This window comes from Magnolia sinica, chromosome 3, assembly GCF_029962835.1.
Source record: "Magnolia sinica isolate HGM2019 chromosome 3, MsV1, whole genome shotgun sequence".
NCBI classification, from domain to species: domain Eukaryota; kingdom Viridiplantae; phylum Streptophyta; class Magnoliopsida; order Magnoliales; family Magnoliaceae; genus Magnolia; species Magnolia sinica.
In genome coordinates, this window is record NC_080575.1 from 121342896 (window position 1) to 121366462 (window position 23567).

The 23567-nt window shown below is 39.9% G+C and overlaps 1 protein-coding gene and 1 pseudogene across 1 annotated transcript in view; both read right to left on the reverse strand.

The window, feature by feature from the left end:
* Positions 1–641: 641 nt before the first annotated feature.
* LOC131241024 (SCY1-like protein 2 B) overlaps positions 642–23567 on the reverse strand; it is a 30481-nt gene continuing 7555 nt past the window's right edge. The window contains exons 5-14 of the mRNA XM_058239640.1: positions 11419–11545; positions 9046–9107; positions 8838–8924; positions 8017–8103; positions 6602–6715; positions 6297–6425; positions 3522–3584; positions 2310–2471; positions 1830–1948; positions 642–1735 (exon numbers count right to left, since the gene is read on the reverse strand). Coding sequence (XP_058095623.1) covers positions 724–1735; positions 1830–1948; positions 2310–2471; positions 3522–3584; positions 6297–6425; positions 6602–6715; positions 8017–8103; positions 8838–8924; positions 9046–9107; positions 11419–11545 — 1962 coding nt within the window. The 3' untranslated portion in view covers positions 642–723. The remainder of the gene's footprint in view (positions 1736–1829; positions 1949–2309; positions 2472–3521; positions 3585–6296; positions 6426–6601; positions 6716–8016; positions 8104–8837; positions 8925–9045; positions 9108–11418; positions 11546–23567) is intronic.
* Positions 8207–8326, reverse strand: LOC131241548 (5S ribosomal RNA; annotated as a pseudogene).

Consider the following 23567-nt stretch of genomic DNA (forward strand, 5'->3'; position numbering starts at 1 on the left):
TCATAAAATTTTCCATACACATCCCTTCGTTTCCTCTTCAATCTAAACATAAGCCCATAATTCCATGGAATTTGTTTCCCATCGCAGAGATAAAGAGAATCACTTTCTGGATATTTTCTTTCCACCCTGCACTTGACCAATAACAAAACCAAGACAGAAACGAAAATGCTTGCATCGTTCACAGGCCAGGCCTAGGTCGGCATGGACCAGATGTTTAACCGGGGAACTAGGTCTGTCGGGCAGCCTATTCAATTCCAGGCATCTCCAGCATGGCATTTTCGTAGAACATCTCCACCTACAGATCTCATCTTTTCAGCATTTGCTCCGCCAATGGAGAAGAGAAATGGACATTTCATACACAAGTCGAAAATTTCTTTATTGCATCCAGACTCACTTCAGGAGCTGGAACTGCTCTCAAAAGAATACACTAACCTGATGAAAGTATTCAAAGATTTGACGGAAAAAAGAAAAAGAAAAAGAAAAAGAAAAAAGAGAAAAGGAGGGGGGGGGGGGGGGGGTGTGATTGTGGTCAAGGTGCTCAAAATAGCTACAACAAGCAATCTGCACTCGATAAACTATCATATTTATCAAACAGTCCTGGAGAGCAGTGGATCTTCCCGGAGAATGAAATCAGTCAATAATTTCTCCACAATGCCGGTTTGCCTATATAATCTACAGGGGTTGATCTGGTACCGTTTTTCAACCAGAACAAGCAGCTACCCACTACAGCAAATCCAAAATGGGCGGCTGCCCAGATGGCGCTTTCGCATTACCAGAACGCAATGTTCCTTGACTTCTACCCCGTCCTCTCCCTGCAGCAGTTTGCGGAGGTGGGGCAAGTTTCGGCATGGTATGCCCGCTCTTGGAAGATGCAAATATGGATCCAATGTCGGTTGCTCTTGCCTCGGTGTTGCTCGGGGCCGCCAAGTTCCTGATACCCAACGCAGCATTCATCTGATTTTGTTTAGCACGCCCAATAGAACTGGCATTGGAGCCCATGCCATTCGGATTGCTAATACTTGACATAGAGGTCCCCTGATACTGTTTGGATACTCCAATAGGATTGTTGGTCGTTGCGAAACCTAGGCTGGACTGGTTACTCATCATGTTCAAACCTGAGTTTCCATAGTTTTGCATGGAGAGCCCGATCGGCTTGTTGTTCATTGCATGGCCTATGCTGTCCTGGCTATTCTTGTTTGGCCCTGAGTTCGTGATACCGCTGTTCGTAGTGGACCCCAAAACGCCGACTGAGTTACTCTGTCGTGGAGGCCAATCAGCAAAAGGATCTATCTCATCAAAAGTAGCACCGGAAGACCCTTGAGAGCCATCCATCAGCTTCTCATTACCACCCACTTGAGGGACCAAACCAGAGGATGAGGTTGGAGGAGGCCACTCTATATCAACAGCAGGACATGACAACGCAGTTTGTTGGCTGGGCACAGATACAGAGGACTGGAACTGCAAGGGTGCATCTTGGGTGGGCTGTGAAATCGGTGCCATTGCCTGCATGGACAACAAGTTTGGCTCCGAAGATCGGATGTTGGTTGTGGGTGGTCCCCTCCTTGTCGGACCCCAATCTTCATCCCATGATGAGCTGCTCTTTGTCGAAGAAGATACAGTTCCGCCTGCTTTCTGTAAGGGTTCAGTCTGAAGCCCATTAGCCATTGAATGTGTGATTTTAACTTCTGGGGTTCCAGACTCACTAACAGTCACACCTCGTTTCTCTTCTATCTTCCTGCAAGATTGGAAGAAGACGACCAAAAACAGAACTGCTTTTGTTAAAAGCATAAAAAGAAAAAGACTGTCTGAAAAAGATTAGTGTGTAGTACCTAAGGATGTCTTTCACAAAAAGCATGTATTTGGCAAACTGCTGAACATTCAGTTGCTGTGCAATAAGCAGCGGCATAAGTAGAGGAAGGCAATGCTCAGCTGTGAATTCTACGCCATACTGGAAGCATGGACATGGAAATGGTATTAGTTATTATTCAAGGTTATATCAAAATGTTTGGCAAAAAGATTTAGGGAGAGTTTGGAGGCACTATAAAATTGAATTGCAATAACATTAGTCTTACGAAGTGGAAGTGAGCAAATTGCAATTTCCATAGCAATATTTGAGGGATCGGGCTCCAAATTGCAATTTCTTACCTTCAAGTTGGACTTGAAAGGGATGTGACTGCAATTTGAGTGCTCTTATTGAATACTCAGAAACAGCATAATAAATCGGTCATTTTCCCCTCTTGCTAAAACAGAATTTTCACTTATCCAGTTCAGCTATGCATCCAAGCAGAATGTTAGTGAGGAACAGTTACCTGCTTGAGGATTGAGTTTGCAACCCCGAGAGTACACATTAACGTAGGTGCAGAACGGTCCACGGCAGTGCAACGTTGCAGTGTTTGCAAGATTTCCAGAACAGCAAGCTTATCAAGTGAGTGAACCAAATCACTCAGACAAAGCAGTGCATTCACTCGTACCTGTCAAGGACTCAAATGGTGCATGAATAGATAAAACAAATCAGATAAATGTACCTGGCGCATGCCAACATGCACTACCATAGCAAAAAATAAATAAAATTGTATCCATCTAAAGAAAGTTGGAACCAAAACCAAATGGAGAAATACTAGTTGTGATATACAGATATGGACATGGGTCCAGGCACACTGAACAAAAACAGATATAGAAAGAGAGCTGTTGTACTTGTAAAGCGGATTCTATAGCATGGACATCGGCCTAGATGAGGCTACATTGGAAGAAAAGAAACATGCTGACCAAAGTGTTGATTGTGTTCATATATAACCTCAAAATACAAATCTATCTGAACCTAAAATAGAAATTCACAGCATCTTCTCCTCTTCTTTTCTTCTTTTTTTTTTTTTTTTTTGTGAATATTATTTCACCCCCTAAAAGTTATACTTCCATCCCTACAGATTGCTCATGATAAGTTTCATCTATGTGTGGTGTGTGCCTTGAACAATACCTCCAATGGCCATATTATACTTCTGGGGGTTGGGAATTACCAACTTCAGGAGTGAAAATATCAACTCCCTTTTATAAGTATCAAGTAGTAGAGTCAAAATGCCTCAATCGGAGAATATGCTGAATTCTAGTGGTGCCTCTGTGGAAGTTAATGGTGAAGCAAAAACAACTTGTTACTAATGGACAGGCCTCAAAGCAAAGACTACATGATCTTCTGTTTAAGCAATTGGAGCAGCACTGTACATAGTACCCAGAAAAGGATTCAAGCAGCCAACCCCAATTAGTTGGGATAAAGCATAGATGATGATGATGATGATGATGGTGATGACAACAACCCAGGAAAGTAGCCAGTAGATACACCACACACAACTTTTCGTTCAATTGCTATTCAGCTTTTCCCACCATTGATAACAACAAACAACCAGCTCCCTACTCATGATGTTTATCTTGTCTTCTATCACTGAACTAATATCACCGGAAAGAGAATATTACGAGTACACACAATATATGAAGATAAAACCAGAGTATAACAAATATCTTCTACGTACTGCTGCAATTGTAGTTTTAAGAGCCAGCCCATGAACTCGAGGCAAAATAGCTTGCTTCACTAGCTGCAAAAGAAGAAGAAGATGAAGAAGAGAAGTTAAGATCTCTTATATCATGATCTAATTAAGCCTATATAACATACAAATTTAAAGATCCAGCGTCATAACAAAACCAACAGTGGGAATCAACAAGAAGAAACTAGAAATGCAAATTTTGAAACTGCTAACAAGATAGTTTCAGGGTCACAATTATCACTCGTATATCTAACATTAGATAAGAATTCCAGAAGGACGGACCAGGAGAAGGGTTTCTAAGAAAAGATCTCAAAAAGAAAAGACGCTGAGGTTGCTATAAATGCTTTCATTTGTAGGTGAGGGCCTTCATGATGGCTTTGACATGTGGCCTCAATCAACACTGTTCAGATATCATCTATAAAGGCGTATATTTGTAGGCAAAGGCCTTCATGATGACTTTGACATGTAACTCTAATGCCGTCCAGATATCCCATCATGCGGCCAATGCCACCTTCATTGCCACATCAAAATCAGCCATTAGATTAACCGATTTTCTCAACCCAGCACTAAATGTTGCGTGCTTGTCACCATAAATATCCGCATGTTGGAGGTGTTGTCAAGCATGTAGCCACTATGCTTTCGCATGATGGTCCTTGTGTGGAGATGGGTCTTGGAGCAAGGACATGTTGCCCACACCTCCGGGTGGCACCCATATGACGCTGCGAATGATCCTGCACATACGCAGAGGCACAGATGACCCCTGGCTAGTTGCGCAACATGTTGCTCTGTCAAAAACTATTACTAGGTAATACACTAATATGTATCAGATGTTGGATTAATTATTAACATTAATCATCATAGATCAATGCTATTCATCATCATATATTACCATACATTCAAGAAAAATCACAGCAAGTTGAGAGAAATAAATGGTGACCAATTCATTATTTCCAGGAAGTGCAGGACAATTAACCACTTGCTCTAAAAGCTCGAACTGTTAGAGTATGGCGAATTAATCCCTTTATCTCATAGCCCAGGCCCCACATCGCATGGGTTAGGACCTCGGCCGAACCCCCCTCGTGAGCCCCCAAATCACATGAGTACCGCCTCACATGGGCCGCCCACCCCGAGTGTGTCCCCACATCCCATAGACTACCCCACTCGAGCCCGGTGTGAGATGCGCATTAATTACCCCCGATGAGGAGTCTCGAACACAAGACCTCCCCCATGGGCCCCAAATCACATGGATCACCCACCCCGAGTGTATCCTCGCATATTACAAGCTACCCTACTCGAACCCGGTGTGAAAATGCCCCTACATTAGGGATACTACAAATCAATGTTGACTTAGGTCACTTAGGTCTCCTTTTTTAACCAATATCTAATTGAAATCATCAAAGAGATGTTATCTTTATGGAATAGAATAATAACAAAGGGAGACTGCCCCCAAACACTGGGATAGTCTAATAAAACCTTCCCACCCTCCACCACAGGGCCCAAAAGAAATCATAGCAACTTTCTAATCTTAACTTCATGGAGTCCACGCACGCACGCACGCACACACACCCACCCATAGTATCACACTAAGTTATCTCTCAAATGAGCGCAAGAATATGTGAGCACGATATCATTAAGCGAGTTACGGTCATTTATAGTTATGACAGGATTAAGTGATATTTTGATCTTTTTTATGTTTTAGTGAAAAGAGATGGTTAAGATTAGATTGTTAGGATTATATTAAAGTTTCCTTTTCTTTAAATTATGTTTTAGTGAAAGAGATTGTTAGGATTACATTAGTCTCTGTTTCTTTAAGAATAAGTATACAAGCATGTAAAGACTCTTTTATAAACAGCCATTGTGGAATAAAAATGTTATTTTCTTGGGTTATAACATGAATTGCTTCCCTTTTGGCATGTATTGCCTACAGTAGAAAAGGAGCAGGGAATATTGTGATTACTACCTTAGCAGCTACCAGCTAATAGGCTGTTGGATATCAATCCATGGTCCTTAATTTTTACTTTTGTTGCATTGTGAATTTTTATTTTATTTTATTTTTTATTTAAATTTTATTTTTAAAAAATACATATCCAAGTCAAGATTCTTCTTTTTTTAAATTTGGTTGCATCACATTCAAATGTGCAGCATGTCATATTGGGCGTTCATCGAGTAGGATCTTTAAGAATGGTTACCTGGACCGCTGGACCTCATCAGTTCCAGGCTCAATACCTCAATTTTGGTACACAGATCCAAACCCAACCGCCCTAGGCAAGTCAGTATATAGCCTGACCCAAACATGACCAATTGGCAACCCTTACGCCATAAACGATGGCCTGATTTGTGATCAGATGGAAGCAAGAATATGATGGACCCAGTTTGGAGGATAAAATTCCTCAATCACCTAACTTTCCTAGTCCGCAACCAAAGCATCCTCTTAAGTGAATTATCCTGCCAAGCCAAGGCAAATTCCATGAATGCTAACACCAAACTACCATTGTCCAAGTGATTCTTAATATCAATGCTTGTCCTACCTATCCACTTATGCTGATCAATTGGTTGTACTAACTCCTCTTTCTTAATAATATTCTCATAAATTATATAAAAAAAAATGATTTGATAATATCTCAAACAGTCAAACAAAGATACCTCATTCAGTGTTTGGTAATTGTGGTAAACATAACTATTCCAAACTTTGGAGAATCACTGCTTGAAAGTAATGAATTACTATTGCAAGTTACGATCACAACCAGTGGGAGAATGGATGACCTGCGTGTCAAGTTGCTTCACAAAGGGGACGGTTCTTCGCAAAACCTCTTCTTGGATACGAGGATCAACATCATCATAAGCCCGAACAAGCAACGGAAGGGCATGTGCAATCAAGTGTTCCTGACTGGTCTACAATAATTGAAAAGCACAAGATTGTGACCCAGCATTTATTAAAAAGATAATAAAAGTAAAAAGATCAATTCCAGCATTGAAAATAAGGATGGGAAGCATTTGCTGTCCTAGAGACAAACAAATAAACTACCATTGCAAACAAACACTGGTTCAAGCTATGAGATTCCAGTCACCTTATTAATAATCAAATCTGCATGCTTCACTAGCAGCAATAGTGTCTCGCCTGCTGCAGAATTCAATACAGGAATCAATGCCGGCATTGTTGAAAGCTCAAAATCATTTTTATCCTGCAATAAACCATGACACGTTAAATGCACTAGTCCAGGATGTCTAACCTCATTTCCCATTGATGCACGAGACATCAGGCGTCATCAAGCATAAGGATCAACACTCTCTATTCAGCAAGTCAAGGAATAAAGGTAGAGAAAATTTTAGATAAAGCTTATACATAGTTTATGCCTTTTAAGTGTGCCTAGATGCATATATAACCCCATCTAATCCAGACCTTTTGATTTTATTTTTCTTTTGAAAGATGAGATTATATTAATCAGAAAAAGTAAAAAAATATATACAGAAACATAAGAACAAAACAGAAAGAGAAGAAAACCCAACAAGACTCGAACAGGAGAGTTCCCAGAAAACCCAACAATCCAGTCCTGATAACTTATTAATTCCCCTAATTTCTTATCTATCCTTTCTTCTACCTATTTATATATTATTTTAAATGTCAAATATTGGTGAACAAAATGTTGGTTCAAGTTGGGCAGTTAAGAATGTCAGTATGTCAAGAATGTCGGTACCTACAAGACCAGCCCTGCTTTATGGGACAGAATGCTGGGCAGTTATGGAACAAAATGTCTTCTCACCCCCAAAGTGCTCTCTCTCTCTCTCTCTCTCTCTGAACCCAATATACATTGTTTAATTATATCACTCAAATGTATTTAAAATATGTAAAATTAGTTTTCTATTAACTTGAGAAAGTTTCCATTTCTTTATTTTTTTATAATTTTTTCCTATTTTTCTGTTTTTTTTTTTTTTTTTTTGAAAAAAGAAAATTTTAAAACAAGTATGCGGCCGCATATGCAATTGTGCGATTGCACATGTGCACAGGCATATGCGATTTGACAGCATTGGAAAAGCCCAAAAGGACACGGGTGAAGGTAGCAAGGTTGATGGTCTAACTGAAGTTATGGCCCTTGATAGTGGAATGGTGGAAAAGGATTCATGTATCCGATCCTATTTAGTTGCGATTAGGCATAGATGATGATGAAATATTGGTGTGCAGGTTTACTAGCAAACCAGGATTCTCAGGGACAGTTATGTTCAAGATTGTCCATTTCCAGCATGGCACACCGGCACCCCCATCTACCTCCAAATGTGCCAATCAAATAATTCACATCATGCTGATTGCGTAGCAATTTCCTGTTGCAGGACGAATTAATATATTCCAGCTTTCATATGATAATGTGTCAACTTAGAATTAAAGCAACCATAAAAATAATCCATAGCAGTACACAAGGATTTCTACTGCCAAATTCTACACTTTTCTGTTTCCTAAGTGCACACAAGGATTGAAACATAAACTAACCTGGGATTCTGCAATAGTAAGAACCATGGGTAAAATCATTGGCTGCATAACCACATTCCGGAGCTCTGCACAAAGAGGTGGAAGTACCTGCATAGAAAAATAAGATTTAAAAGAAGAAGAAGAAGCTGAGACAGCAACTAATATACCATCTCTGACCACAGACATTTTTCCCCTTTTGAAGATTAAGGGAGGACTGCAACACAAGGACCTCCAAGGGGATCACCCATCTTAGTGCTACTCTCACCCAAGCATGCTTTAACTGCGGAGTTCTGATGGGACCAGTTGCATTCATGCTGGTATGAATGCACCCTCTGACCAACGACATTATATCAAGTAAACAGCAGTAGGTCCAGATGAGAGATGCAGTTAGGGTACTCTCGAGTAATAAACAGCTCTGTATGGAAACCAAGATACTCCAAGATCCATCTGTTTTAGTGAGAACTGTGCCAGAATTTTTAGAAGAAATACAATTGTCTTTATCAGCTGAGAGATGTGGTAGGGAAGCAAAGCTCTATGGAAACCAAGATACTCTATTTATTACTGGAGAATACCCTAACCATTTCCAAAGAATAATGCTCCACTGATGAATGAAAAACACCAAAAGCACCAGCAAGAGTGAACAATATCTTTTTCTTTTTCTTTTTCTTTCTTTCTTTCTTTTCTTTCTTTTCTTTCCTTTTCTTCTTTTTTCCCCTGATCAATGAATCAGCTATTCTTCTTTCTTCTTCTTCTTCTTCTTCTTCTTCTTCTTCTTTTTTATTATTATTATCAATACATGACTAAATCTTTGATAATAGAAGACAGCAAAAAAAAAACCTTACCTTATAACGCAGTACACGAGCATCAAAGTCTTTCCACATATCTGATAATGCTTTTAGAAACTCAGATTTCTGCATATTATCCCGTTCCTGCATACAGATACAATAATTTCCTTAAGAATTTCTAATTACACCATCTTTGCTGTCAACTTACCATTCTTCAGACATGTCTAGCATGTAAATATGGAAGTAAGCGAAAATGTACACATACAAGCATATGGTCCAGGAAGCGAAGAGCACGCAACCTAGTATCATCCCTAAAAAATGGAGAACCTGAAAAGCAAATGACATAATTTAGAGACATAAGAATCTCTTTGAGAAATTGAGTCAATTGACTATGCAGAAGGTAATCCTAATCATGAACAATTAAGCAGAAAATCTGTCTATATATCTACACCTGAAAACCTTATTACTAAGGTATCACAAAGTTCAACGAACTGCACTGATATATTGCCAAGGTATCACAAAGTTCAACGAACTGCACTGATATATTGTCACAGTTGCACTTACAATGGAATCGAAAATTCACAACAAAGCATGTGCACAGAAACTGGAAAATAGACGCATGGAACAGAATTATGTAAGCCTGTGATGACCAAAAATGCAGTTTCAGATACAAGAGTCAATGCAAGAAGCATATGACCAGTTGTAACTCACTCATAAATCAGTGCCCAGACTACACCAAGAAACAAAGCATCAAGCATGTCTTCCTGGGCTCTTAGTACAGGGATCGTTTTTGCTGCCTCAGTGCTCCACACTGAAGAAGATGAACCACCATTTGCTCCCTGGGGTTATTGAATGAAATGCAACCCATGTCAAGGAGGCAAATAGCCACTGACAACTCATATGTTGCAACCTTAGTTACACTGGTGTTAGAGCCCGTCCGTTAGCTATATCTGATTAGTATATGCCATCTTCCACCTCTTCCTTCATCATAATCTAATGTAGGTTTTCCTCGTCATTCAATAAATGCATTCAAACATATTCCCTATATCAGAATGCCTCATATGGCTACCTTTTGTGATGGCGATGGTTCCTCTGAAAAAGATGCATCATCTCTTTAAGGGCAATGGTTTTGGTGTCTCTTGAGTCTTGACTATATGAAACCGATCAAGGCGTGGGTTTTGGTGTCTCCATGTGAATGCAATGATGAGCACCCTCATGATATAGAGCTGGAACTGATAGTCCCAATGGGACAGATCAGTCCATTAAAGGATTTGAAAGTAGCTAATATGAAATCATTAATCACTTGGGAAGAAGGACAAGAATGTGATGGGGACATCATGCGCACGCACACGCCCCCCACCCTACGCACGTACTGAAGGAGGAGGAAGGATCTTGATCGACGACGACATTTATGGAGGACTTCTTACTTAGGGGGCCGTGCTATAGAGCATTGGAGTGGACCTGATCCTCATAGGAATTCCACCATTGGATCTCATGATCATAGCCCACTACCCTAGATAATCTAGGATTTTGAGTTTTGGTTATTATCGTTATTATAAACATCATGAACGATTTTGATTGTGTTGATTAGTTGTTATTTTTGTTACTTCATTTCTAAATAATAATGTGCGCACATGGCACGGCTTTTAGGGTTTAGGGTTTTCTTATAAATAGGCAACACCATGTAGGTTTCTTTTCATTGAAGTTTATGAATAAAATTCTGCGTTTTTTCTTCTCTATTCTTCGGAGTTGAAGAGGCTAATTGGGTGCGAAACTCTCCCTACCTCGAACGGCTAACTACCGTGGTGCGAAGCCACAACCATCCCAAATCGTCCCCACCTCCTACACCCCACATCCATCATCTCCCACAGCTTTTCCATTTTCATGTTTATCTTTTCTTTGCACCCAAATTCTCCTTCACAGCAGATTTTTAGATTCTAGCCCACTAGGGGGCTGAAACTTCGGCGAAGCACCACGCACACACCGGACCGCGGATCGACGTGAAATTTGACGTGAGGGTGGACCTCCCCTGGCAGACCAACCCCTAGCTGGCCATTTCCAGTTTCGTGGGCCCCACACACGTGCGTCTGGGCTGGGCTGCTATCCACATGTGTGAACTGTCTCAGGTTATTCTCTCTCCCCTATTTCACTTATCTCTCGCCTTAAATCCCTAACTACCCTAGATAATCCTAAATTCCAAGTTCTTTCCCACTTTTGCAAACCCTAGACTTTCCCCGAATTGAAACATGGTGAATCTCTTGAATTGGGGAACAATCCTTTGCAAGAGTGGATGAATCTACACTCCTTCGGGCATTGTTTGGTTTATAATTTTATTTGATCCAGCCCTAACGTGTGTAGGCTTGGACCCCTGTAGATTCCCTTAGTTGAATGTTTGATCGTATATGGGACGTAGAATTTTGTGATTGTTTAAAATTGGTGTGATCTAAAGCTTGAAATCTTGTATGTCATATTTAATTTCATGTCCTGCATCAGAATGAGTATGGTTCCACACCTCTAATAGCAATATCATAAACACTACAAATGGTAAGAAAAACAAGAACAAGGATATCTCACACCTCATTAGCAGCAAAGTTACACGCACAAGCGCGCGCGCATTAAACCTGCATTTTGTTTTTACCTGTGAAATCCAATGCAGTTGGTCTGGAAGTTTCATCCACAGATAGCATCCGTTGCAAGTCAGAAACTAAGTCTGATGGAATGCTTGAGAAGGCCTCGTGTGTCAAGTATGTCAAACTATTCATGTACTGCGATAAATCATAAAAGAGCAAAATCTTGTCAAGAGAAAACCATAAACGAAGGTAACAAATCCATGCTGCATCACTGGAAAGGCACAAGAACCCAAGATCAGAAAGAATTCAGTCCTTTCTGTCTACTTCCTTACATAACATACAGACACAATGCACGCATGCATGCCCTCAAACATAAACAACCATGCTCCAACAAAAATTGGTAGATGGTCATAGTAGTCAAAATGTGAAACTGAACAAGAAATGCAGCGTTACAACAAAAAAGAAGGGGTGAAAAATAAAAGAAATGAGAAAGCTAGCAATGCAGCCCATATAAATCCACCTGGTTTTCCTGTGTTGGGAAAACCAGAAAACAAAGTGTAATGATAAACTATATACACCTGATCCATGACTCAACAACTGTCCAATACACCATTCCTGAAGCTCTCCGTCCAATTAGTATGTTCTTCGGAGCAAAATACTGAGCACATTTTATAAACAATTTCTTCAAACAGGCTCCTCAAGCTTGGTTTAAAGTCCAGTTCATTTGTGATTGCCATCAGGTTCAATCACTGAGAGCATGACTCAACAATGTTTCTTTTTTTTCTTTTTTTCCACAGCCCTTGTCAGTTTATTCTGTTGTCATATGTGGATTTTGCTTGTCAGTAGGGAGTGAGGACATCCCGCTCATCTTCAGTACATCAAGAAGCAACTTCATCTGTAGTCTGAGAAGGGAAAGATCTTGACCTTCCATGCTACTTTCTAGGCCTTGAGGTTGTTTGCCCATGGATATGCTCAACATCAGTTATGCTTTGGAAATCAACTTTCTAGCTCAATTGATTGAAAATTGGACCCTTAAGTCTTTGACACACCTAGAGCATAAAATTAAGCTTAATCCGACCACAGAGGAGCTATTACTAGATCAAACTGTCACCACCAGCTTGCTGCAGCCTAGTGTATTTTACAATATCCCGTCACAGCATTATGTGAGGCCAGCAATCAATTCATTTCGTCACTCAATCAATTTACCACATTATTTCTCTTTGCATCATTTGATACCTGTAAGGCACATTTCACCGTGCTTTACTGCATTACAACTTCAGTCGTGAGCCTTTGTCATTGCCAATTAGTTTGGCAAAGCCATTGATGATCCCTTGACTGTCTTTCTTTCTTTCTTTCTTTTATTTTTTGAAGATTATCCATTGACTTTCTTGACTTGTTGAAAAATTCTGATCTTTTCGTTCTTTCTTTTTTATCTTTTGTGCGTGCGTGCGTGCGTGCGTGCGTGTGAGAGAGAGAGAGAGAGAGCTCCCCTTGGCAGTGTTCTTCTGCCAGAGGGAGTTCTCTTGGGTCGACAATTCATGAGAGGAGAGATTGAGAAGGATGTTGCTCATAGAACTAAAGCAGGGTGGATGAAGTAGAGATGTTGATCTGAATACCAATCTAATTGAAGGGAAATTTTTATAGGATAGCTATAAGACCAGCCATATGGGTGGCGACCCAGCAGTAGCAACCCAGGCCTTAAGGGCTAAAGTCTTGGGCCCCTAAACTTGGCCCAAATGCCGGGCCTGAGCTAAAAATCTAGGCCCATTGTCCAGGCTAGGCTGGGCCAGGGCCAATAACAAATAGCCTGGCCATTAGGCTATAGTAGGTAGTTGATGTGGCGTAGTGAAGAGACTAGTATTGATACTTTGGCATATTGCTATGGATAATATATAAGCACTTCTAAATTATTTAGATTCTATTTATGATTTTAACAAGATTCCATAATGGGCCATTGAGGGTAGGTGTTTGATAAGTGGCCCAATTGGCCACAGTGGTAACAAGTGCTCGGCCTTGTCCGACCAATGGGTGCTACATGTTGAGGTATAGATGGACAGCTCCCCATATCACGGTTTGCAATTGCATGAGGTTGAGGACATCCTCCTACTGGTTTTTTCTTATTGTGCCAGCACTAAATCCTGCATGGGACCCATCATGGGGAGCTGAGTTGAAGGATAAGGCCAAGTACGGACTCTTGCAAGTTGCATTTCCGCCCCACCTGCCAACTTAACCACTTCATCCACGATCCCAACCGTGTGCATCTGAACTCGGTCATGAATCGTCGATGTAACTCACCTATAAATTGTGCTACCTTCTGCGATTCGGTTTCTGACAGGTCATTCCTGGTGGAAAGCTTCCATTCTTTCCAAAAGATAATGAATCCCTGGATCACCGTCCACAGGACTTTGGTCCATTCCTTCGTTATTTGTCATCGGTCCGAGAGGAGTCCTCGCTCTGATACCAATTGACGCAGGGATGGACGTGATGAGATCGATCACCGTCTTCCTCAAGGGGATATTTACTCTGAATCCACGGAGCTTCTCTAGACTCCTCACAGAGATTCCTCGAATCCAAGAGGGAAAATAGGAAAATAGAAATAAATTCTAAGAAATTCAAATTTTAATTGATTGATAATAAAAACGAATTTACAACCCTTTAAATAGTGATACCAAACCTAGGAAGAAGTTTCAAAATCCACTACAACTCCCTAAAATTCGTGACTTACCATAAATAGTGAACTTACTATTTATAGACGGTCATGATTTCTACTAGAGTTGATGGTTTTCGGCCAAAAATAGTAAGTGTCCAATTTGGCCCGACTCCTAAAGCTCAAAGGATGAAGAGTTATGATCAAACTAAAACTTACTCTAAATAGTAAAAACGAAGTTAAAAAGGATTTTCAACTGTCGATCTGATGGAATATCACAAATTCGGCATGCGCAACCCAGCGTAGCAGGGTTGGGTGGTTAAAGTAGCTTCTCCTAACCCAAAATCATATATGGTACGTCGAATAACTCATTCCGATTTGCGAGATATGCCTATTTTAGGGTTCTCACAGTCTTGATCACTTCCGCCTCAGATCGGGCCTTCTCTGGTCCATCTTGGACATGAAAGTGTCAGCGACCGGCTCTACATCAGTTATGGCATGAGTTTGACATGGCTGCCAACCTAACGCAACCTCCTCCTTCATCTGGGTTGGGGACCAACAATGAGACTGCAATACTCCCACAAGTGCAATGTAATAGACTATACTGTGGGTTAATTACAATCAAACGACATCTAATAGTCTATTACATAGGTTGATTACAATCAATGAGTTCATCTTAGAATCAGCCATAACTCACTCATGTTAGAATTACACAACCTTGGGCTCCTCAATGGGTTTTTGAAGTGATCAATCTCATGTCATTCTCACAAATGTTTGGTACTGAAAGGTAGTCAACAAAACAATTGAAAGAAATACTACCTGCTACTATGGGGGAACTTAATCAACAAGTCACTAACCCTAACAACGAATTAAATGATAAACTAACAAAAATAAAGACTCAGGGGATGTTTGGCACCTCTACAAGATCTTATTTACTTACTTCTAAAGACCCGGGGGGGTGTGTGTTCAAATCCCCTGGTATGTTTGGCACCATAAAGTAACTGGGGGTCAAATCCGGGGGGTTTCAAACGTTTGAAATTCAAGGTGAAAGCTTGGATTACATCTAAAATCATTCCAAGAGTTGCATGTGTAACATGTGTGTCACTGGACTATTAATCTATTTGGCACATGGCCCACTGATGATATCCCAAAACAATTAGATTATCAAGTGCATCAATCTAATTGCTTTAATACGATGATATGCGCCATCCAAATATTGTCCATGTAAATCAAAGGTTAAAAATCGTTGGTTAGTCACTCGGATGTGATCTTGTGCTTGTGGCCCATCCGAGACTTGGAATTTCATCATTTTCGAGCAAAAGTATATATTTCAGCGGGCTTATTACAACCATTGTGCCAAGCATTACATACGCACACTAATTAGAGATATTAAAGTTGATTTAATAATTAAATTCAAACCCCTATAAATATACTATGCATAGCTACCTCTAGATTACAAGGGATTCTGAATCCAAGGTGCCAAACACAATAGGAGGATTTCAAATCCAGAGGGTTCCAAATCCACGCTCCCAAACAGGCCCTAAGCTTTTTATCGAAATTAAATTGTTTGGTAATGGTCTAATTTAACATCTACTATTTTCGAGATAAAAGCTTTTACCTCTTACCTCTCTAGGGAAGGAAAGTTTACTTATTCATCAAAAGTTTATTATACTAAAGCGAGTTCTCTTTCTCATCTCTTCGCATGATGGATGGTCCATATCAAAGGTCGCCCCACATAATGGACGGCCCATATCAAAAGTGGGGCACACACAATGGATGGTCCACTCAAACATGGGCTCCACGTGATGGGTTGCGGGCATTGAAGGTGGGGCCCATGTGATGGACAATTAACATTGATGGTGGTCCCGCATTATGGATGGCCCACCACCCACAGCAAGGTGGGCCCCACATAATGGACGGTCCACATTAAAGGTCAGCCCTTAACAATGAATGACCCACATCCTAGGCAGAACTCGCATGTGGAAAGCCAACTTTGAATGGCCCACTTCAAAGTTGGGCCCCACATAATGGACAGTGCACATTAAAGGCCGACCCCTAACAATGAATGACTCACATCCAAGGTGGGTCCTACGTGATGGATGGCCCGCTACAAAGTTGGGCTCCGCATGATTGATGGTCCACCTTAAAGGCGTCCCACATGATTGACTACCCTTAAAAAAAAGCTCTTATTTGAATGTTTTACCAAACGTACTTATTTCAAATAAGAACTCTTTTCGGTTCTAAAAAAGTGATTTCGCCAACCGAGCTTAGGACTTGTTTGTTTCGTCAATTAACCCGGAATGTAAGGTAAAAGTATCATCATTATGATTTTACAACTGTCAAAACAAACATGGGAATTGTCGGTCAAATGCAGATATATTCAAGAGACAAGGAATTTGTAATCAATGCACTTTTACATGGCATTATTGTGAAAATCTCAAATCCAAACATCAAAATTGGCGTATTTTGGTAATTGATTTGACATTAATATAATGCAAAAAATGTCATCATTACGATTTTACTGCCAATAAACCAAAAACGGGATCCACGATCAAATGGAGATGTTGTCAGGAGACGATTAATTGTAATAACTGCACATTTCCTTTATAATACTCTGGTAATTAGTGAAACAAACAGGCCCTTATTGTAAACAAGAGCTAGAACAAAAGCTCCTAATTCTTTAGCTCTTATTAGGGTAGCTTTTATTGGATTAGATAAGAGTTTCCAAATGAATCCTAAAAGCCTAAAACCTTTTGGACTTGTTATGCGGACCCACAGAATGACATCTCTGTGTGAGGGTTCACTAGTTGATCAGACCCTCTGTGGGCCCCAATAGATGTATCAAACCATCATCAGGAGCCCACAAATCTAACCAGACAGATTGTGGGGCCAAGACAACAGATCAATCAGATTGTTGGGACTGGTTCTTTGATTGGACAGATCACGGGGCCCATTCCTAGTCTGCTACGCTTTCATGTGGGACCACCTCTTGGGCTGTATCACAAGGACACAAATTAACAAGAGTCTGCTACGCTTTCATGGGACCTACTCTTGGGCTGCATCACGAGGACATAAATTAACAAGACACATGCACTTGTCTTAGGATTAGTTCAGTCATTGTCAGAGATATTCATGCACATCTACAGGCAATTTAGCCATTGTTCTTTTCTAATAATACATCCAGATCATTTTAAGGGCAGTTAGTCATTGTTTCATTGGGAGTGGCCTCACTCCTGTTCTGATCAGACAACTAGTCATCTATTTTCTCTTTGGCTCCTTGAGCACTCTTGTTCTTTCCTTTTCACTTGATAAAAACATTGTTGCTTTTCAAAACAATATCGCATGTTCAGATATTGCTTAGACCAAATGTCAAACAAAATAAATTAATTCCCTCTGCTCACTTCAGAGAAGATGGCAAACTGATATCCATGATTAATCAATTTGATTTACTGCTCAAAAAAAATAAAAATAAAAAATTGTCAATTTGATTTGCATAATAAAAAGCATAAAGAACTCTTGGATTTAGTACTTGCATATAAAACGACTGGTTCACAAAAGGTCAAAATTTGATTTCAATTCCACCAAACATGAGGTGGAAATGCTGAGAGCCAATGGATTTTATTTTTTTTTTTAAAAGAACAGAATTGCCATACATCGTTATGATTATAAAGGAGCCAATGCACTCAAACCAATGTTTCTTTGATCAATGAGGTGAAATAAGAAATAGAAGTTTTTCTTTTCCTTTTTGGAAGAGCAACAGAAATTTATTAGGAAGCCGGCAGAAAAGAAAACAGGCAAAGCCTGCTACAACCCGAAAAACGCAATACAAAATACAGGAAAAATAGGATATTTTGTAACTAAATAAAGAAAAATAGGATGTTTTGTAACTAAATAAAGAAAAGAATAGAGAAGAAAAGAACAGAGAAAAATAGGATGTTTTGTAACTAAATAAAAGAATAGAATAGAATAGAATGTCAACTTGGAAAACTAGGTCCATAGCATAATGAAAAGCAAAAAGCAAAATGCTTGTGGCATAAGAAAAGGAAGTAAACTGAATCCATGGAATGCCAAAATGGTTATGTAACAGTAACAGTGATAACCATTACACGTCCTTACAGGGCCGAAACCACCAGCCATTACAGAAAAAAATGGCCTGTCACTGGCCAGTAACCGCCCCATAACAGAGCCGAAATAGTTTTTTTTTTTTTTTTTTCAAAGAAAAAAGAAAAAAGGCCATAACAGCCCTTATGGCCCATATTGTAACGGTAACAGCAGTGGCCGTTATGGCTACTATTACCATTATGGAACACCTTGACTGCAGCATTCGTCTACAGTAATGAACATGCAAAAGATTTTTTAGAGAGCAATTGAAAACCAAGTGAATATTCTTCATAAAGAAAAAGAAAAAATAAAAATATAAAAATCATCCAACTCAAAAACTGTTGTCCAATCAAAAATCCCCCAAGTGGAGATCGTGCAACACTTAGCTCCATGCCCCTTTTGTGGACAAGTCAGCCTACCACCCAAGTCTAGCCCTACTAGGAAAGTTGGAATAGATGAGATAGCAAGAGAGACCTAGAGACAGGAAAACTCGTATTGCACTAGAGAACTAAAGAGCTTATAACTTCTGAGGTGAAGAGCCCTCCTTATGTCTAGAAACCTTCTAACTACTTTACATCAATGACTAGGACAAATCTATGTAGCGATCACCCAACAGCTAGGAACATAACCCTTCCACATGATTCTATAATACAGCTGCTACAAGAACCCCTAGGAACATAACCCTTCCACATGATTCTATAATACAACTTCTACAAGAACCCAAAAGAGAACTCTACAACATTTTGGAGATCTTTACACTGCTTTACATATTTCTAGCATACACTGTAGGTCACCACCCACTAATTACAGCCTCTGTGTACAAGAAGAGACAAGGTTAGATAGTCCCTGGAATAGCTTCTCGCAAATGCCTAGTCCATGACTAGCTCCCCCGCCTACTCCATTAATGCCCTCGTCGCCCTCCTAGTGATGCATTGTCCTTAAGGCCGCTACCTTCATGGTCGTTGTAAATCAACCGCAATGCTAAGATTGTCCCAAGCTTGGTAAACCCCATGCGCACAATGCTCACCACCCTAAGGAAGGGAATTGGAATTGCCATTACTCCCTTAGGAATTCCACGTTTAACATGACATTGAAGTTATCCAGTGGAATAATGGATAACTCATTCGTCGACCCACCAAGACCTAGCCCCAAATCCTTTACCACGCCTAGAATGGGTTTGGCATTGAGAAGAGGCAGTATTGGGCTAGGCAGGGTGACCCTATAGGACAAGGGCATAAGCCCTTAAAGTGGGCCTGAGCATCGGTCCCTGCATAGATATGAAAGTTGGTATCGTAATGGCTGATATGACCATATTGGCCGGATACGATACGCAATACAGCACTAGATATGAAAATCGGTATCGTATCGGCCAATATGGCCATATTGTATCCATATTGGCCAGATACGATACGCAATACAGCACTGTATCAGCCCGTTATGAAAAATTTTTCCCATGTCGGGCCATATCGGTACTGATATTTCTATGTCGTATTGGTTCAACCTATATAGCTATAAAAAGTCTTCAACTGGTTCTTTTTTCTTTTTTCCTTTTCTTTTTTTTTTCTCATTTCTTCTCGCTCCGATTTTTTCCGTTGAGGGAGTGTTTCAAAGCCATTTTCAACCAGATTTAGGTCAGATTCAAAGATCAAAAACAGTTTTTTTTGCATCAAATTGAAGGATCAAAGCTCCCAAGCCTGATTTTGCAAAAATAAAAAATAATTATTTATTTATTTATTTTTGTTGTTCTTTCGAACTAGAATCCCATTGTATAAACCATTTCGATCAAATCGTGGTTGATTTTATCTCGATTTGGGGATTTTTCTTTTTTTCTTTAATTTTTAATTTTCGCAAGAATTTTCTGAAATTTTCAGAAAAAAAAAAATTTTAATTAGTGTTTTTGTCGATTCTTGTTATGATGCTTGAGTATTAAAAGACTATGGATTGATTGATTTGGACTCGACTGAGGAGAGGGAGGGGGGGGTTCTTTTTTATTTTTTATTTACGCATGAATTTTATATATATATATATATATTGAAGTTCTTTTTTGTACTAGTTGTTGTTATAATGCTTGAGTCTTCTAATACTATGGATCTAATGATTTCACACATGCTTTAATTAAAAAAATTATTTTCTGCATTTTTTTCTATTTCCTGGTTGATTTTTTGGGCATTTTCTAATTTTTCTGAAAATAATTTTAGAGAAATCATATGATTATAAATTATAGATATAGGTTAATATATATTTGTTTTGAACATAGTCTACCATTAACAACTAGATTTAAATTGTTTTCTTATATTCGAGTCATTTTATCCATTTTTAGGCATTTTATTGAATTTTTTTCTTCCAAAATTTCTATGGGGGAATAGATTTATGTTATTTAAACATATATCTAAGTTCTTTTAAAAAACACTTACATTAACGGCCGTCACAGCCTCCATAACGGCCGTCACGGTCTCTTTTTTATTGAATTAAAAAATAATAATAAATGAAAAACCTTTATATGCCTTGTAACGAACCGTTACAGGCTTTACGAGGGGCGTAATGGGCCATTACGGGGCATTTACGGATCATTTTTCCGTAACAGCCATTACAGTCGTTACAACCCCGTAACATATAACGGTTGACACCATTACCTTTGCGTAACGGCCGTTACGGCACACCATACATTTAAGGTAAGTATTTCTACATGTGTGAGTTCTCCAAGCACACACTTGACATTGCCAAACTTGTACTTAAAATAACTACCCTGACAGTTAATACTTCAATAGTTGTTAGATAATTGTATTGGCAATATATGATATCAATTTATAACATATATCTAGAATTTATACCCTAGAAAATCAGCACCACACTTTACAATATAGGTCAACTCGTCATAACAGTATTCTTACATAAGAATGGTCTGATACACCGTTGAATACATGGTCAAAACACATTTAAAAAAGATAGATTCTTGGAATCTCATTTTTTTTCCTATTTTTCTAATATTCTTTCATACTTTTTTACTTTTAAAAAAAATTTGACCAATACGGGCCAATACGGTCTCGATACTAATACATGACGTTGTATCATTTTTTTCGGGGCCAATAAGCATGTCAATATTGACATTCAAAACCATGGGGCCTAGGCATGAAATCTAGGCTTGGTGTCCAAGCTAGACCAAGCCCAGTCCAATCATAAAGTGGGCCAGCGTTATACAAAAAGAATGGACAGTTTAAAGGCACTTCTGAGTGTTTCCTATTCAATGTACATGTGTAGCTAAAAGCAATCGATCTTAGATTTGGATTATCTCTCAATGAGTCAATGATCAAAACCATTTCTATGATGGGACTCGTCATGGATGGAGGGGAGAGCCTCGAAAATTATTTTATATTTGACTATTTTAGGCCTTTGATCATTTCACTCATTTCATGGCCCGTCCTGGACTCAGGCCAGGACCTTCTTAGTGGCTAGGTCAAAGGCTTAGGGGACTACAGTGGAGCCCAACTCCGGCCTAGCCCTAGCCCAGCTTATTTTCAACCCGACTTGTGAGTTAAACACCTTAAAACTACTTGAATCCTTCACCACCGTCAAACCTAGTCATTTTAACTATTCACTTGCAACAAAGTTATTAGTCAGGCTCTCGCGTTCACCATGGCTGATCTATATGTTGGCTTGGTCGCCTTTTCCACTTTACCCTTCAACACATTTAGCAACCGATTACCCCCATCCTTGGCTCCTCGTATTCCTCACTAAGACTGAGTTCATGGGCTTCCTCTACAAACAATCCCCCACCCTATGACACCATCACAAATGAAGCAACTCAAGCTCTTGTCCTGGCTCTTACGCTTGTCCTTCGTGGCATTAAGTGCTTAAATCGACCTAATTTATAACTCATTGCCTTCGTCCACCTTTCTCTCATATTCACTAAAAGGGCAATAAGGCCCTACCTCTTCAAGCACTCCCTAGCTAGATAAGGCTCATCACAAGTCACAATTGATCTCTCGTGGGTTGAACATGTCCCATTTGACATACCACTCTTTGCATTCTTGTCATCCTATCCTTGCTGGATCCCTCCTTGTGGCTAAAGCCCTTTAATTCTCCCCCATCATTGCCTTGACCATCCTTAGGGGTTTTTGGCTTGGAAGAGTTGCACTGTGGGAACTCCATTAGTTGTCTTATACTACTAGCATAGTTGAAGCAAAGGTTTTACAGTTGTCCATCCCGACAGTTGACGGGTAGTTCCTTATCAGGCATGTCAGGAATCTCTAGCATATGCATCGAGAATTCCTTAACATGAATGTAAATACATCAGTATGCTTTAACCGCTTCAAGTTTGGTCATTCCAGGTACTTGCATTCTTGGGATAGAAGTACTTCTTAATCTCCCACTTAAAGCGTTCCCAAGTATCGATAATGCTTGTTACCATGCTCCATGTCCACATGTCACCACCACCACCAAAGAGTCATTGTGCTTGTAAGGTACATCTAGGGGTAGCAATAGGTCATACTAGAGCCTTCGTTAGGGTTAGCTATGGCCCGAACCTAGCCATCTATGCCTCAATCGTGGCCCTTGCCCTTGCCCTAGCCCTACAATGTCTGGCTAAGCCAAGGCTAGCCTATAATGAAATGAGTAAAATGATCAAGGGTTTAAAATAGTCCAATCTAAGAATTTTAGGGGTATCCCATCCATCCACGACCAGTCCCATCATATAAATGGTTTTAATCATTGAAACATATTTTTTTTATGCAAGAGTGCCTTTAAACTACACGTTCATTGAATCCAAACCGCTCACATCCTTAACCATCTATTCCTATTGAATAATAGTTGCCTACTTGATTGTTAGAATTCAAACCGAGCCAAAGGACCAAGCCAGGCCATTCATTATTAACCTAGGCCCAGCCTAGCCCTCAGGGCAAGTTCAAGGACAAAGGCCCTAACCCTACTGGGCTGCCCACCCCACTGCCACCTTAGGTACATCACAACAGTCCGCACTTTGACCTTCTCGTCATCATGAGAGACATCCTTGAAGTATTCCTCCAATTGCACAGAAAATTATCTAGCTCCCTAGCAACCTTTAATTGATTGGAAGTACTAAAGTTTGGTGTTTGCACCTTGGATACTCCCCCTAGTACCCATACTCCCATCATCCATGGCGCTTTTCCTTAAGGCCTAATCTCCCCCAATTTCTTCAACTTGCTCCTGCAGCATGATGAGCACCTTTGGCACCTTAGCCTAGAAGGCCTCCCTCTCCCGATGTTGAGTGTTAGCCAATTTATTAACGGCACCCAGAATCTCCTCATTGAGTTCCTCAACTCCATCATCAAAGACCTTCATGTTGTTGCCCATCGATCCAAACCAACCCTACTCATCAAAGATGATAAAGCCAGCTGTGCAAGCTATGCCTTTGTTACTAACATCATGTAAGGGACTTCTCACTCCTGAGCATGGTGTGCCGTAATGGCCATAAAGGCCGTTACGTAAAGGTAA